This window comes from Diospyros lotus, chromosome 6 (assembly GCF_014633365.1).
Source record: "Diospyros lotus cultivar Yz01 chromosome 6, ASM1463336v1, whole genome shotgun sequence".
Lineage (NCBI taxonomy): Eukaryota > Viridiplantae > Streptophyta > Magnoliopsida > Ericales > Ebenaceae > Diospyros > Diospyros lotus.
Window position 1 is genome coordinate 680,901 of NC_068343.1, and position 18,098 is coordinate 698,998.

The 18,098-nt window shown below is 38.1% G+C and overlaps 2 protein-coding genes across 4 annotated transcripts; one reads left to right on the top strand and one right to left on the bottom strand.

The window, feature by feature from the left end:
- Positions 1–508: 508 nt before the first annotated feature.
- LOC127803140 (chloride channel protein CLC-b) lies at positions 509–4,392 on the top strand. Of its 3 annotated transcripts, none has more exons than XM_052339180.1 (6): positions 509–1,008; positions 1,142–1,342; positions 1,515–1,692; positions 1,939–2,471; positions 2,684–3,940; positions 4,090–4,392. In XM_052339180.1, the coding sequence occupies exons 1-5, from the start codon at positions 815–817 to the stop codon at positions 3,921–3,923; spliced, it is 2,346 nt and encodes a 781-aa protein (XP_052195140.1). In that variant the 5' UTR covers positions 509–814; the 3' UTR covers positions 3,924–3,940; positions 4,090–4,392. The 3 variants fall into 3 exon arrangements, with proteins under 3 accessions (XP_052195140.1, XP_052195141.1, XP_052195139.1); XM_052339181.1 differs by having other exon boundaries at positions 513–1,008; positions 2,771–3,836; XM_052339179.1 differs by having other exon boundaries at positions 517–1,008; positions 2,684–3,836.
- On the bottom strand, positions 2,226–16,869 carry LOC127803141 (uncharacterized). Its single transcript, XM_052339182.1, has 15 exons — positions 16,588–16,869; positions 16,400–16,514; positions 16,201–16,312; positions 16,051–16,095; positions 15,902–15,969; positions 15,721–15,775; positions 15,542–15,621; positions 15,378–15,458; positions 14,469–14,582; positions 12,906–13,024; positions 12,689–12,806; positions 12,248–12,378; positions 11,955–12,108; positions 11,765–11,844; positions 2,226–4,658 (listed from the first exon to the last, which is right to left on the bottom strand). The coding sequence occupies exons 1-15, from the start codon at positions 16,764–16,766 to the stop codon at positions 4,574–4,576; spliced, it is 1,536 nt and encodes a 511-aa protein (XP_052195142.1). The 5' UTR covers positions 16,767–16,869; the 3' UTR covers positions 2,226–4,573.
- Positions 16,870–18,098: the final 1,229 nt, after the last annotated feature.

Here is an 18,098-nt window from a genome sequence, read left to right on the forward strand (position 1 = left end):
AAGTGGCTCTGAGGATGGCGCTTATCTGTCACCCCCATCTGCAAGGCGTGTGTGTGTGTGTGTGTATATATATATATATATATATATGTTCACATGGATTAAAAAAAAAAAAGGAACAAAAAGCCAACCCAATTGTCTAATCCTAGTTGTGTAACTGCCCAACTGCAAGGGATGAATGATGGATGATACGCTGCTCAATTTGATGTTTTTTTAAGTACGTCAACATCATACATTTTCTCAGACTGATGCATTGCCCTTCCAATTCTACTTTCTAAAACAAAACTCCTTAAAATTTGCAAAGAAACTTGTGTTTGTTTCACAGACTACATAGGAACTAGAATTTGTAGAAAGATGAAAAATGGAGTTATCGGGAAATTTTCAGAGGAAATTCTTGTTGCATTAATTATAACCAGATCAGATGCAAAATCTCCTTTTCTAGTAAACCTACCCATGAAAGGATGGGGGATGCTTGAAGATCATTTATTGCACAACAACTAGGAATAAAGTCGACGCCTCCAAATAATTTAAAACTTAAGTGGACCCCACTTACCTGGAGAAAAATATTTTCATGTCCCATGATTGATCCGAGACCACCTCCAGCAAGGCAATGTCCACTTGTGAAGCAAGAAGAAAACAAGTGACATATATCTCTGTACGTGTCAAGCGAAAGAAGACAGGACGATGGTAATAATGCAAACTGCAGGGATTCTTTACACTTATCTCCTCTCATTCTGGCTTCCAGAAACTGGAGTTCAAGTTCATCCCTGCCCAGGCTGCAGCTAACAGGTTCCACGCTAAATTTCAACTGTCTTCAATGGAGGAAGACTTGAGCCAATCAGCAAAACTACCGGACACCTGCAACATGGAACCACAAGCAAGTGAAGCGGAAAGCGACCTAGAAAACAATTCTCTACACCAGCCACTTCTCAAGAGAAACCGAACACTTTCTTCCACTCCCTTGGCCATGGTTGGAGCTAAGGTCTCTCATATTGAGAGCTTGGACTATGAGTAAAAACATCCTACCCTGTTCCTGGATTTCCAATGCTCCTCTCTCTGTTTCACCTTTTGTTCTTTTTAAAAAAAATCTTTCTGTGGACAGCAGCATGGCATTTAACCAGAAAAGAAAATTATTTTCATGCAGAATAAACGAGAATGATCTCTTCAGGCATGACTGGAGAAGCAGAACAAAAGTCCAAGTATTGCAATATATTTTCTTGAAGTGGACACTAGCTTTCCTAGTCGGCCTTCTTACGGGTTTAATTGCCACGCTCATCAATCTAGCAGCTGAGAATATTGCCGGGTACAAGATTCTTGCCGTGATCAACTACATAGAGGAAGAAAGGTAATTCTTATATCCCGGCATCAAATTAAGATCCTCATTTCAAATATCTTGATTTCTCTAAATAGATAATTCCCAAGTACCTTCTGCAATTTAGATCAATAAAATTCTCGAGGTTATATTTGGTAGGGCTGTAAACTGAGAGAAGCCCTGGCAATCATTTTGGTACATGCAGGTACCTAACGGGCTTTATTTATTTCACTGGTGTTAATTTCATTCTGACTACGGTTGCCGCTATTCTGTGTGTGTGTTTTGCACCCACTGCGGCTGGTCCTGGCATCCCAGAAATCAAAGCTTACCTGAACGGAGTAGACACTCCTAACATGTTTGGTGCTACAACATTGGTTGTCAAGGTGGGTGGGGTCTACAAGACAAACATCTTTTTGATAATATTATCGCTAGAATTCCTGTTTCTGACATAGGATTCTTTTGAGCAACTTAAATCAGTTCATGCATCAGTATTAGAATCCTTTAGGTAGGAATTTCGAGGGACAAACTAGCAAAGTTTCTGAATTTAACTTAAAACAGCAATAGAATTTGAGATTTTTACTCATACCTGACCATCAGGCAGATGTCTTGAAAATACCAAATTTCTGCAGATCATTGGAAGCATTGGAGCTGTCTCTGCAGGCTTAGATTTGGGTAAAGAAGGGCCATTGGTGCATATTGGCAGTTGCATTGCCTCTTTACTAGGCCAAGGGGGGCCTGACAATTATCGCATAAAATGGCACTTGCTCCGTTACTTTAATAATGATAGAGACAGGAGAGATATCATCACCTGTGGTGCCTCCTCAGGTGTATGTGCAGCTTTCAGGGCACCAGTGGGTGGTGTCCTCTTTGCCCTCGAAGAGGTGGCTACATGGTGGAGAAGCGCCCTCCTCTGGAGAACTTTCTTCAGCACAGCAGTTGTGGTGGTGGTTCTTAGAGCTTTTATGGAATACTGCAAATCTGGCAATTGCGGACTATTTGGCCAGGGAGGGCTAATTATGTTTGATGTAAGTGATGTCACCGTGAGATACCATGTCATGGACCTCATCCCTGTCACAGTCATAGGTGTTATTGGCGGAGTTTTGGGAAGCCTGTACAACCACCTTCTCCACAAAGTCCTCAGACTTTACAATCTCATAAACGAGTAAGCAATTATCCCTAATACCTCTCTGACTATTACCCCAACTCATCTTTTTAACCCTTGACCTGATTGATCAAGTTTCCACCAGCAATTTCATGGTAGGATACCTAGTTATAACAATGAAAACTGATTCATTAAGCAAGAACAACAAAACGTCCATGTGCGAAGGTTAACTTCCTGGATCATTAATCATCAGTTTAATTTTTCTGTTGCAGGAAAGGAAAAATATATAAGCTCCTTCTAAGTCTCACAGTCTCATTGTTTACCTCAGCTTGCCTATATGGAATTCCTTTTCTTGCCAGTTGCACACCCTGTGACTCCTCCCTTCCAGAATCTGCATGCCCCACCACTGGACGAGCAGGCAACTTCAAGCAATTTAATTGCCCAGATGGCTACTACAATGACTTATCCACTCTCCTCCTGACCACCAATGATGATGCTGTCCGGAACATCTTTTCCACTAACACCCCGACAGAATTCCGTATCTTCTCCCTTGTCATCTTTTTTGCACTGTATTGCATGCTGGGACTCTTCACCTTCGGCATTGCTGTTCCTTCTGGGCTCTTCCTCCCTGTCATCCTTATGGGCTCAGCTTATGGCCGCATGCTTGGTGTTGCCATGGGATCGTACACAAACATTGACCAAGGGCTTTATGCCGTTCTGGGTGCAGCTTCGCTCATGGCTGGTTCAATGAGGATGACTGTTTCCCTTTGTGTTATATTTCTTGAACTCACCAACAATCTGCTCTTGCTACCCATAACAATGATTGTTCTTCTGATTTCCAAAACTGTTGGAGACTGCTTCAATCCAAGTATTTATGAGATTATTCTGGAGCTGAAAGGTCTGCCTTTCTTGGATGCTAATCCTGAGCCATGGATGAGAAACATTACAGTAGGTGAGCTTGCAGATGCAAAATCACCAGTAGTCACCCTTAATGGGATTGAAAAGGTTGGTCATATTGTGGATGTCCTCAAAAACACTACACACAATGGATTTCCCGTTGTAGATGAGGGGATGGCACCTTCTGTGGGCTTGGCAGATGGTGCAACTGAACTGCATGGCATAATACTGAGAGCTCACCTAGTTTTAGCACTCAAGAAGAAGTGGTTCCTCCAGGAAAGAAGGAGAACAGAGGAGTGGGAAGTGCAAGAGAAATTTACCTGGGTTGATCTGGCTGAACGGAAGGGAAGGATTGAAGAAGTTGTTGTTACAAAGGATGAAATGGAGATGTATGTTGATTTGCATCCTCTGACTAACAGAACACCTTACACGGTGGTAGAGAGCATGTCTGTGGCAAAAGCTCTGGTGCTCTTCAGGCAAGTGGGGCTGCGACATATGCTCATTGTACCACAATATCAGGCAGCAGGGGTTAGTAATCTAGCATATCACATACACTTCTTCTCAACCACAAAATACTACATCAATGAGGGACTTTACCCAGTGTTTTACTTTTGAGATCCAAAGTTTGATGGGTAACTAAATTATTCACTTGAATGTTAGAAATTGTAGAGTAAGATATTTATAAAAGAAACAACGCAAAGAAAATAAGAAAATTATTTTGTCAACCATGGAGTTCCTAAGAAGAAAAAGTAACTGACCTGATGCCTGCTTGATTTTGCAGGTGTCTCCAGTGGTGGGGATCTTGACCAGGCAAGACCTCAGGGCTCACAACATTTTGAGTGCTTTTCCTCTTCTGGCAAAGACTAAGGGAAGGGAAAAAAGAAACTGAATCCCTTTAAACAGACGAGAGCAAAACGGGTTTCCTAAAACATTGCATTCTTTCACTATTTTTTTTCACTGTTACTTTCCATATTGATTTCAATCAAATTTTAAAGGGAATGACAAACACATGTATAAGTATGTCTTGAAGTGTTAGTTTAGTTATTATTATTCAGTCAATAATATACAAATTCATTTTCATCATCTTGACACAGGCACAAAAATCTAGATTTCTTTCTGTGCAAAAGGTGCAACCATCTCTCTTCTATTCTGAATATGTCACCGATCAAGGAATTTTCGTGCTTCCTTCTGTTCTCATTAAACACATTCTGCACTTCCATCTGACCATTGCTAACAACTATGTGCTGGGCCATGATGAGATGTCTTCATGAGGATTTTTTCTTTTTTCCTGATTTCTTTTTCTTCAGATTTCCCCCAGGGCCTCTTTTGAAGACAGCCAACACCTCAATGCTGCAGCCATAAGCCATATCAATCGGTTGGCTCACAAAAGATGGATGTAATGTAGCATAAACTACAATTTTATTGTAGACAACAAATTTTAACTGCCCAATATGCAAAGGCAGTTTAATAAATAAACACAATAACTGATCAATATAATGCACGCATATCCAGAAAAAAAAAAGGAGGTGAGGAAATAATGTTCTTTAAATATTTTCTCTTTGCTGAGTTCAAAAATATAGGCAAAATAAATCATTACTGTTTAAACTGCTTAATGCAACTGCAAAAGTTGTCTCATAAAGAAACACATCACGCACAGATATCCAGAACATGAAGGTAGCCAAGGAAATAATGTTCTTTCAAATATTTTTCTCTTTGCTAACTTCAATAATAATAAAATAATAATCACAAGCTTTAATCCCACTGCATGGGGACAGTTACATGGATTCTAGCTTGCCATTGTAATGTGGTGTTCCATCTTTCATTAATTATGCATTAACTTTTGATTCCCTCATTCACTGAGAGATCTTGCTAGGGTTTAAAGAGTTTGTTTTTCCAGCCCCCAAATTGTAATATATTGCCAGACCTCCCACCTGACAATTGTCCCAGAAACTTGGTACCCTAAAACTTTTGACTATTGACCCAAACTCACTTTTTCAGTAAAAACACTATAAACTTTATGATAACATGTAGAACCATAATCTCACAAATGTTTCACAACAAAAACCCAACACAAAACCCCTTTAAAGCTAAAAGGAAGTTTTATCAGACAATTATGAGACCATCCTTGTTGTATAGCTCAGAATGTTGGGCAAGTAAGTACCAACCTATGCAAAATATGAATGCAATTGAGATAAGGATGTTAAGCTAGATATGTGGTCATACAGGGAATACAAAATAATATGAGATCATATATAATAAGATTAGAGTTGCACTTATTGAAGATAAGATGTGAAAGACACGACTTATAGGCACCTTAGAAGGGAGTGGAATAAATGGAAAAAGTGTAGCAAAAGAGAGAGAGAAAGACCAAAGAAAATTAGATGGGGAACCCTTAAACATGAAATGGGATATAATAGCATTATAGAGGATATGGTCATAGTTAGAGATAGCTGCAGGTCTAGCATTCACGTAGTTGACCCCACCTAATGGGATTAAGACTTGTGATTGTTGTCATTCTTGTTGTAAAACCCAGTGTTATTAAAGGCACGCCTAGGCGCAAGGCACACCTTGGGTGCCTGGAATGCTTCTAGGCAAGCGCAAACTATCGAGGCGCGCCTAGGATTTTTAACTATTTTTTAGGATTTTTATTTTACTATTTATTACTTTATTTAATTTTTTACTGTTTAAGTTTTAAATTTATTACTTCAACTACAAATTTGACAATGAGTAAAATGGCTACTACTTCAAATGTTCCAATTGAATTTGAACTAGATGAAGATGGAGAGAGAGATGATGCTTTTAATAATGAAAATATGAAAATATTTGATCTTGATGATGAGGATGATTTTTAAATTATTTAAAATGCATAATTAGTTAATTTTAATTAAGATATAAGATCTATAAATTGTTTAAGATTTAATTTAAGTTAATTTAAAGATTTTTAGATTGCATCTTTTGGCATTTTTTATTGTTCCTTTCATTAGTATATATTGAATTTGTTGAGTTACATGGTTATAGTCTAGGGTTAATCCTATGATAGAGCCCATGGCCCATGGCCCATTGTATTTGTATATATATATAGGTGTATAGTCTATGGATTTAATTAAGTGGTTTTATACATATTAAAAGCTAGGTTTATTTCCTAAGCTTCACATGGTATCAGAGCCAAAATACAAACCCTAGTTTTTAATACAAACCCTAGCAGCCACCATATAAACCCTAGCCGCCGTCGCCGTCGTCGCTATCGCCACCGCCCACATCACCGACGAACACCGTCAGTCGCGTCGCCACCGATTGCCGCAGCCTGCCGTGCCACCACCATCGCCACCCACTGCGTTTCTACCGCACTCGCTACTGGTCAACTACGGGTCTTCACCGTCCGGCCACCGATCACGCACACCACCACCGCCGTTGCGTTCATCGGCCTCCGATCTGTTGACCCCTGGAGGATCGTCGTTGTTGCCGCCGCCACGCGCCGCCTCTCTCGCACTATTCACGGAGACATTTTTGCTCCGATCTCTCTCACTAGTGCTCCGATCGCAACACTGTCTTCACCATTGGACTCACCTCCTTCAGTCCATCCCAGCCCAGGTGGTTTCATTGCCATCCGCGGTCGCCGGTCACCGGCATCTGCTGTCGCTCTAGCGCACCTGTTCTCTGTGCTGGATCATCCAGCCTTTATTTTTTGGTTTATTTAATCCTTTGGTTTCAGATTTGTTGATCTTGTAGGGCTCCCTTTTATCCAACATGGCAGGTACTAGTAAATCTGGCTCCTTTTTTGGTATTTTGTCTCCCTCTCCAGCTATTGCTACTGAGAAATTGATGGGTAGTTCCAATTATATCTCTTGGTCCAAGGTGGTTGAACTATAGTGTATGGGTCAAGGCTTACAGGATCATCTAACTACCAAGGCCGAGAATGTGACCACAAACAAACTTGAGTGGCAGAGAGCTGATGCTCTGTTGTGCAGTCTCCTATGCCAGTCAATTGATCCCTTTCTTCATCCGATCTATACTAACTATCCACGTGCTGTGAATTGTGGGCTCAGACCAAGGCGTTATACACTAATGACATTCAATGCCTGTATTCAATGGTGTCTAATCTGCTCAGTTTACGACAACAGAGTTTGACTCTTCCTGATTTTCTTGGTCGGATGGCCTCTATTAAAGCTGAATTTAACTCCTTGTTACCTGCTGGTAAGACTGCTGCAGAGGATCTAACTCAGCAAGATAAGTTCTTCATGGTGTGTACTCTTGCTGCCATTGGTCCTGAGCTTGCTCCTGTTCGTGATCAGATTCTTGCTAGTCCTACTGTACCTACTATGGATGAAGTGTATTCTCGTCTTCTTCAGGTTTCATCTATTCCTACGATGCCTCCTTCTGCAGGTGATCATTTAGTCATGGCTTTTCAGGTTTAGAGTAGTGGCGAACAAGGCGAAGATCGTGGTAATCGGGGCAAACGCCCCAAGTGTAACTATTGTCACAAGTGGGGGCATACTAAGGAACAGTGTTATAAGTTGCATGGCCGCCCTCCTCGTGTTAATGTTGCTCATGCTGATGGTTCTCGATCTGAGTCCTTTGATGGTCATCCACCGCAATCTGTCTTCTCACTGGGGCTGACTATGATGAGTATCTCAAGTATAAGACATCCCAACAAACCTCATCCACAATTGCTTCTGTCGCCCACTCTAGTGATTCCATTGCCTGTCTTGCTCAATCATCCTCTTTGGGACCATGGATTCTAGACTCAGGTGCTTCTAACCATATCTCTGGTAATCCTCATTTGTTCTCTCATTTTACTAATTATATTTCTTTACCTTTTGTAACATTAGCCAATGGGTCCAAAGCGGTTGCTAAAGCTATTGGCACTGCCAAACCCTTACCTTCTCTACCTTTAGATTCTGTCATTTATCTTCCTCATTGTCCCTTTAATCTTGTCTCTATTAGTAAACTTACGCGTGCCTTAAATTGTTCTATCACCTTTGATGATCATTCTGTTACTATCCAGGATTACGGTATGGGACAGATGATTGGCGTCGGATGTGAGTCGCAGGGTCTCTATCATCTCAACCTTCCTGCATCGCCTATTGCTTGCTTGGTGATTGAGTCTCCTTCTCTTCTCCACAATCGTTTGGGACATCCTAGTTTGACTAAGTTTCAGAAGATGATCTCTAATTTATCTAGTTTGTCATATTTTCATTGTGAGTCTTGTCAACTTGGAAAACAGTCTCACACTTCTTTTCCAAAGCGTGTCAATAATCGGGATGTGTCCCCGTTTGCTTTAGTTCATTCCGATGTCTAGGGTCCTAATCGTGTCGTGTCTATTTTGGGTTTTCAATATTTTGTAACGTTTATCGACGATTGTTCTCGTTGCACATGATTATATTTAATGAAAAATCGTTCTGAGTTATTCTCAATTTTTGAATCCTTTTGTGTTGAAATCAAAACGCAATTTCATACCTCTGTCCAAGTATTGCGCAGTGACAATGCCCCTGAGTATTTTTCTATTCCCTTTACTACCTTTATGTCTTCTCAGGGGATCTTGCATCAGTCGTCTTGTGCATATACACCACAGCAGAATGGAGTTGCTGAGAGTAAAAACAGACATTTGATTGAAACTGCTCGCACTCTTATTCTACATCATCATGTCCCCTTTCGCTTTTGGGTTGAAGCTGTCCTTGCTACTTGCTATCTCATTAACAGGATGCCCTCATCAGTTCTTTAGCACCAGATTCCACACTCTCTCTTGTTTCCTGATCAACCATTATATATTCTTCCTCCACGTGTCTTTGGTTGCATCTGTTTTGTCCATAATATGTCTCCCAGTCATGATAAATTGTCTGCTCGGTCCATCAAGTGCATTTTTCTTGGTTACTCTCGCCTTCAAAAGGGTTATCGATGTTATTCTCCTGACACTCGCCACTATTTTCTTTCAGCGGATGTTACCTTCTTTGAGTCGTCTCTTTTCTACTCTTCGCCTCATTCCAAGTGTCAACCCATTTCTGAGGCCATCCCTCTTCCCGCGAGTCCTCCTACTCCTATTCTCCCTGTTCCTTCTTCTACCCCATTGCAGGTTTATCATCGGCATCATCAGCCTCGGTCTCCTCCCGGTGGAGATGTTGCTCCTGCACCTTCTCCTGTATCTCCTACTACTTCAGCGACTCCTACTATCTCACATCATGCTCCAGTCTCTCCACCTGCCGCGGTCTTGCCTTCTGAGGATCTGCTTCCTATTGCCCTTCGGAAAGGTACCTGTTCTTCTCGCAATCCTTACCCCATTTATAATTTTCTTAGCTATCATTGTCTCTCGTCTTCTTTTCGTGCTTTTGTGTCTTCCTTATCCTCTGTTTCAGTACCTAAGACTGTTAGTGAGGCACTTTCTGATCCGGGGTGGCGACAAGCAATGGTGGATGAGATGACTGCTTTGCATTCCAATGGTACTTGGGATTTGGTTCCTTTACCCCCAGGGAAATCTCTTGTCGGATGTCGGTGGATCTATATTGTCAAGGTGGGTCCTGATGGGCAGGTTGATCGCCTCAAGACTCGTTTGGTTGCCAAAGGGTATGCTCAGGTTTATGGCCTTGACTATGTTGACACTTTTTCCCCTGTTGCCAAGATGTCCTTTGTGCGTTTGTTTCTCTCTATAGCAGCTATGCACCACTGGCCGTTGTATCAACTGAACATTAAGAATGCCTTCTTACATGGTGAGCTTCAGGGAGAGATTTATATGGAGCAACCTCCTGAGTTTGTTGCTCAGGGGGAGTCTGTGTATGTTTGTAAACTCCATCGCTCACTATATGGGTTGAAACAGTCTCCTCGAGTCTGGTTTGGTCGTTTCAGTGCTATCATTCAAGACTTTGGTATGACTCGTAGTGAGTCTAATCATTCGGTTTTTTATAAACACACATCACATGGGAAGTGTATATACTTGGTTGTCTATATGGATGATATTGTTATTACTGGTGATGATCAGGATGGTATTATTCAGTTGAAGAAACATCTTTTCCATCATTTTCAGACTAAGGACTTGGGGTTATTTAAATACTTTCTTAGCATAGAAGTTGCTCAATCCAGTTCTGGTATTGTTATCTCTCAACAGAAGTATGTGTTAGACATTCTGGAAGAAACTAAGATGCTTGATTGTAAACCTATAGATTCTCCTATGGACCCTAATGTAAAGCTTTTACTAGGATAGGGGGAACCTCTTGCTGATCTTGGAAGATATCGCAGGCTAGTCGGAAAACTTAATTATCTCACTATCACTCACCCAGATATTTCTTTCTCAGTCAGTGTTGTCAGTCAATTTTTATAGTCTCCTTGTGATAGTCACTGGGATGCGGTAGTCCGGATTCTCAGGATATTAAGGGAGCTCCAAGTAGAGGACTATTGTATGAGGACAGAGATCATACTCGAGTAGTCGGATATTCTGATGCTGATTGGGCAGGTTCTCCTTCTGACAGACGGTCTACTTCAGGATATTGTGTTTTGGTTGGAGGAAACCTAATATCTTGAAAAAGTAAGAAGCAGGAGGTTGCTGCTAGGTCGAGTGCCGAAGCAAAATATCGTGCTATGGCCTTGGCAACGTGTGAATTTATCTGGTTAAAATAATTGCTTTAGGAGCCCAAGTTTGGAGAGATATCACAGATGAGATTAATTTGCGATAATCAAGCTGCATTACATATTGCTTCCAATCCAGTCTTTCATGAGAGAACCAAACATATCGAGATAGATTGTCACTTCATCCGAGAGAATATTTTATCTAGTTGTATTACCACAAATTTTGTCAATTCCAATGACTAGTTAGCAAATGTCTTCACTAAGTCTCTCAGGGGTCCTCGAATTGAGTATATTTGTAGCAAGCTTGGCGCATATGATATATATGCTCCAGCTTGAAGGGGAGTATTGAGTTATATGGTTATAGTCTAGGGTTAATCCTATGATAGAGCCCGTGGCCCATGGCCCATTGTATTTGTATATATATAGGTGTATAGTCTATGAATTTAATTAAGTGGTTTTATACATATTAAAAGTTAGGTTTATTTCCTAAGCTTCACAGAATTTTTTAATTTCCTTGATGATATGTTAGTGAATATGTTATTAGGAGTTACGACATATTTCATACCTTATTCTTCAATTAGGATATATATTTTTCTTTTTTTTGTTTTAGTTAGCATGCGCCTAGTTCTATCATGCGTGCGCCTTGCGCTTTAAGCTCCAACATCCTTTTGCACCTCAATGTACCTTGGGCCTTAATAACATTGGTAAAACCACCACAACTAACTACCTAGTGAGCCTTAATACCTAGTCTTTTAATACGTCCAACATCATAACTCAAAAGTCTAGCTAAAAAGCAAAGTTAGCAACTATACAATTAAAAAATGAAAAAAATTTACCAAAAGAAGATTCAAACTATAATTAGCAAAGTATATTGAACACGATAAGCACATGTGAAGCCATACCTTCGGGTGCCAGGGAAGAAATTAAAACCATGGGCATTGTCTAAATGCCACGCCTTGCTGGACAGTAATGATGTGCAGTCCTATCAAATAAATTGATATCTTAGAAACTAAAGAAGTATGACAAATGACATTTATAGCCATAATAGGACAGGTCTTCATGACCCCATTATACCGCAAAGTCCAAAAATACCTTTTTGAAACTTTCCCATCCACAGCTTATATAAATAAGAGTTTGAGGAAGAGACTGACTTTCCTCATGAGCAGTTTTACTTTGAATCTGAACTGAAGCTTCTCTGGCTCGTAGAATCCAAGGTCGCTTTTCATCTTTTGTCTTTAACACAGGGCTGAAATGACAAAGATCAAGAGCTTACAAGTTGAGTGCTTTAAAACATCTAAACACCAATTATTTCTGATTTATACAGTTATCACCATTTCTTTCCTGCATTTTAATTTGGCATTAGGAAGGAAGATAGAAATTCCTACCTTTCAGGTGGATTGCCTTTTCTTTTTACTGAAGATATACTTTGCAGTGCATCAAGCAGGCATGGATCAAGCCCTTTCCTTGGAGGATCAACCACGACAACATCTGATCCCACCAGCCATGAGATAGGTTCCTGAACAAGTAGTCAATTGATCACAAAACAGGTTCTAACCATTCTACAGCTATTCCTGAACCTAACAGTGTTCAATGTCCCTTTTAGCAATAAGGATTTCTGAAGTTGCTATGCTGAACTAATTTCATGTACTTATCAAAAAAATAAATAGATTTACAAGGACTTGCAATGAATTTTTAACTTTCAAGAATAAGACTAAAACAACTATTCCTTCAAGTTTTCTGGGAGCATATTAATTAGCCATAGCTGTCAGTCTAGAAGTGGAAAATTGATAGGTAAATGAGACCATATTTGCAGTAACAATACTAACTATTGAAGTGTCAGCATGGTGCCAGCTGATATTGCTGTCTATGGATTTTGGCAACCGCTCAGCTGTTTTCTCAAATGATAGCTTTGACTCTTTATTGACCTCAATGCATTGGATTGACCTGAAAATGAAATGTTTTAGGAAGTAATATGTCTACTAGTTGAGTAGATGAATGAGACTTGAACTTGACTGCAAGTTGAATTCCTTTTAAGGTTCCAACCTGCATTTTCTAGTGGCAGCTAAAGATAATCCAATAACACCAGCTCCTCCATAGAGATCAGCAACTGATGCCCCAAAATGGACATACTTTTGCAATTTCGTCAGCAAAGAATCAAAAGCCTGAAGAGAATGAAGAAAAAACATGTGGTAATTTCTAGTTTTTCTACAATATTATGAGTTGCTTTTCAAATAGGAGCAGAGCCGGCCTTACCGTAAGGCCAGCAAGACGGCCGCCTGGGGCCCCCAAATTAGGAGGGCCCCAAATTTTAAAAATTTGTTATTTATATATATATATATATATTTATTTTTTAATAATAAATATTTTATTAAAAAATTAAATATAAAATACAATTTGATGAAAATATCAATGATGATAAAACACAATCTATTGAAGAATCCTTTAGAGTTGATTATTTTATATACACGATTGATCAAGTCATTTATTCATTTCGAAATAGGTTTGAGTAATTTGAAATATATAAAAAAAAAAAAAAGATTTCTAAGCAATTTTAAAAAATTAAAATCAATAGATGAAGATGTTTTAAAAGGATATTGTTAGAATCTTAAAAATGTTCTTAAATTTGATAGACTTTCTAATATAGATGGTTTAGATTTATTTTTAGAATTAAGAGTGTTAAGACACTTTTTAAGAGAAAAAAAATAATACATTGAAAATTCTTCACTACATCAAAAGAGTCGATTATTTTTCAAATGCATATATTGTTGTTTATAGAATATTATTCACAATTCTAGTTTCAGTGGCTTCTGCTGTAAAAAAAAAATTTAAATTGAAATTGATAAAGTCATATTTGAGGTCAACTATGTCGCAAGAAATATTGAATGGATTAACTATATTATCCATTGAATATGGTTTATTAGATAAAATTAATTATGGAGATTTAATCAACGATTTTTGTATCTCAAAAGGTAAGAAAAATTAATTTTACATAAAACTGAATATAGGTCAACGCATATTTGTGGAATAAAATTTGTTCATTATTGGTGAACTTTACCTTTTTAATGTTATCTGTTTAATACTTTATTTTGTTTTCTTCTATAAAAAAATCAGGAATATATAGTTTTTTACTCAAGTTGCATTGACCTTCTTAGAGTTTTAAGAAAAAATTAGTTTTGTTTTTTCTTTGTTTATTGTAGTAGGTTGTTTACCATTTTTTAATCTCTGAGATATTATATTTTAGTTAAAAATTCACTATCATTAAGAAATTATCAAATTTTGTAGTTGATTGAACTTTAACTTTAATTAAATAAAATGATAAAATTTAATGAAATGATTTTAATTTAATGAAATGATAAAATTTTTAATAAAAAAATATATTATTTATTTTTTTATAAAAAAAATAATACTCTTAAGAAGGCCACAAAAAAATTTTTCGCCTCGAGCCCCCAAATTGGTTGGGCCGGCTCTAAATAGGAGAAATCGGATCTGGAATCATTCTGATCCCCAGGTTCATTTCTCATACTGATGGATCAATCAAAACAAATAAATGTAACTTCCATCAAATAAAAAGTTAGGTGGTTGTCCAGATCAGAAGCTACAGTTTACCCTTGTATTTGCTTGACCAAAGCTAGAAGGAGCCAAGGAAATATCAATTCCTCCAACATGCTCCCAAAAGTCTCTTTCCCCTAGAAGATGCCTCCATCTATGGCCAAATATTATCTGCATTATTTATATAACACTTTCAAATCTCAAAGATTCTGATCATATTGAGGAAAAGGTAACTTCGAAGAGTCAAAATAAAGAGGAGTCTACATATATCTAATGTTACACCATTCTCAGTACAGCCCAGGAGCAATGACAAAGAACTTACCAGTAGATCTAGATACAACATCAATCAAACATGTCCTGTTCAAATGCATCTTAACATACAACAGAAACAGATTTTGAACTTTATGGTGTACTTGCATTCAAGACAGAATCACTTCATTTGATACATTAATTAATACATTTCATGCATTGTATATGAAAGAAAAAGTATTTATATCAAAAGTATGGAACAGAGGCGAGAGAAATAAATGATGATGTTGAATGTGGTTTTTGGAAATCTTTGCATGAATAAGGACATTTAAAAGGGAATATTTTTTCCCCTTATCAACACAATAAAGAGTTTGCTTATCTGTTGCATAAGGAGAATAATATGGGTCTCAAAGGAGAAATTGGATCATCTGTTATATTCTTCCAGGCAGCTTTGAAAACTTGATATGTGGTTCCATCCCTTGTTGGGGTGCCTTGGCTGTCACGGGCAGTAGTAAAGGATGCCTAGCATGCTCAGAAACAAAGCTTTTTGCCTAAAATGACTTCAAAAGGTACCCGGGAAGCAAAAGAAGCACACAAGTCCTCAGAGTAGTCTTAGCAATGATACTAACACTGTTTTCAGTTCATGTATATAATATTATAACGGGATAACTATATGCACAAACAAAGAGAATGGAAACCCATATGCTTTCAACTTACATTGTTAGTTGAAGTTTGGAAATTTGCCCATACAGAATGAATTAAATGTACTTTCTTCGGCCCACCATATCTCCATAAGAACTAGAAATAGTTCAAACATCAGCCATGGATTAATATAAGCAGCATATCCAACATTTATACCGAGAGAGCAATCATGGGCATACATTGGCCAAAGCAGTTAACTTTTCAGCAGAAGAGGATTTCTCACTTCTGGAATTCCAAACCAAAGCAACCTGTACTCTACCTGCAAATAAACATTGAGGTAACCATCTGAAAAGCCTGGTCAAGCAGTTCAACCCTAAACTTCCACATTCATTCTAAAGTAAGATACTTAGGAAATAACCATTTCTATATCTTTCAGAAGAAGGAAGGGAAGTGTTGTGTGTGGTCACAGCCATCTGCATGCACAAATTAATTCAATTTAGGCAAAGAAAAAAAAAAATCAAAAACATGGTATTCAACTTAATCTATAATAAAATTTGAGGAACATTGTATTAGCATTTATGGTACGAATCATTATTTACCTGCACATACCGCAATTCACCTGTCCCCTGATCTTCATCATATGGTTCTATATTTAATTCAATGACGCCTAAAAGATAGAATTCAATTAGATTCCCCAAGTTATAGATACATCCTAAGGTAAATTGAAAGATTTATGGTATGAACACACCTCGCTTCAGAAGCTCGACAGCTGCATTAATGTTCGGATGGTGAGCTGCCCAGCCAAGAACTTCAAATTCAGAATACGAATTCAAGAATGCCAAAAAAAGGAGGACCTACGGATAAACAATTACCAAACATATGGTTTGAGTTTTCAGACCTTTGCAGTCAGGAATGTCAACTACATTATGACTACCCTCTTCGTAGAGCCCAATCAGAGGGCTAGTCGAAGAGCCGCGAACCGCCAGCTTTGCGCGGCACCTCCATCCCCACTGCCAAGGGCGAAAGATATTATCGACATCAAAAGCTTGAAAAAAAAAAAACCCAATTAGAGTAAGTAAAAAGGAGTAAATCCATACGAGTCTACAACTATCAAAACTGAAATCAGACACGCCGTGTTTCTTGAAGAATTCGGCGACCTCGTCGAGAATGACCGGGCGGTGGAGATTGTACTCTTGAGTACAACCCGAACACCTGCGACATTAAGACAATAGTTGTAACGAGAAGCTAAAAGCGAAGCTGAAAGGAGAGGGGGAAAGCGGCGTACGACTGGAAGTGAGGGCACTGGAGGGCGCAGGTTAAGGAGGGCAAGGGGGCGGGGTTAGGGTTTGGGGGGAAAGAAAGAGGTGGCGGCGACGCCGGCGGCGGAGCCGGAGAGGTTCGTCCGGTGGACGGGATGGCGGTGAGGGAAGCGGACGGCCAGCTGGTGCTAAAGCACACGGCCATTCTTTAAGGCGGTGGCTTCCGGCGATACTCTGCAGCGTAGTGGGAGTTGGACTCTGCTCCTTCGCTGCTAGCTGGCGGGAGACATCGCATTGGATAAAATCTCGTAGTCAAAAATATCTTTATTTGCCTGAAAGTGAAAGGGGAGTATGTAAATGGGTCGGGTGGACGGGTTCCGTCCAAACCATACCCGATTCCGGCTCCATCAAACCCTTTTGGCATTTTCCTTCTTTGGCCTCTCTTTAATTTCTTCTTCTTTTTTTTCTCATTTTGGTTTGATTTTCCCTTTTTTTCAACCCTGATTGACTATAATGTGTTTAAGGTCTATTTCAATTTTTATTTTCAGGGAAAAATAAAAGATATATTATATTTAATTAAGAGTGTGCAAAAATTTAATTTAATCAAAATAATTAAATTGAATTTATCAAAATTGTCAATTCTATTTAATTTTAGTTAAAAGTTAATTAGATTCGGTTATTAAATTTGAAAATTTTGACTCTTTGACTTCGGTTCAATTTTTGTATTGAAAAAAATTAAAATAATTGAAAAACAAAATTTTTGACTTTTTATTTTTTAGATTTTATGGATTTTTTGTTCAGTCTTTTTAGATTATTTTGGGTTTTTTTGTTTAGTTAGATTCAAGTTCTTTTTGCATTTTTTTTGTTTTATTTAGTTTGATTTTTTTTATTTGTTCAATTTTTTTAATTTTCAATTGTTTCTACCTTTTCATATTTGTTTAATTTCTAATTAAAAAATGTTACTATGCTTGAATTTATTGATACACGCGATGAAATATCAAATGACAAATATATTCTCATTTCAAACATATTACACGCACATCGAATCAAGTCCGTTTGAACTTCATCCATGATGAAGTCTGCCCAACAATGTGGCGGGTGGACTTCATCAGTGATGAAGCCCACCCACGACAGTTATAGCGGATTTCAATTCATTTTTTTGGTAAATCCGTGTGTTAATCTTTTCGGGTATTGTAGCATGATTCTTTTTAATTTGTTCAATAAGTTTATTTTAAATTTTTTCGTAACTTTAATCCATTTAGTTTTAACATTTCAGTTTAATAATCATATCAAAATGAGATACTCAGTTATTCATTTAGTTGCTCAATACATAATATATTAACAATTATGTTTTAACATTTTAATTATATACTTTCTGACACATTATATAATATATAAATTCATAAATCTCGCTTCAAACATTAAAATTATATGTTTCACTATCATATTATATATCAAAAGACATATATTATGGTCGAACAAGTAATATGTTAGATTTATATTGGTGAGTCGTGAATTTAATTTTTATTATATGTAA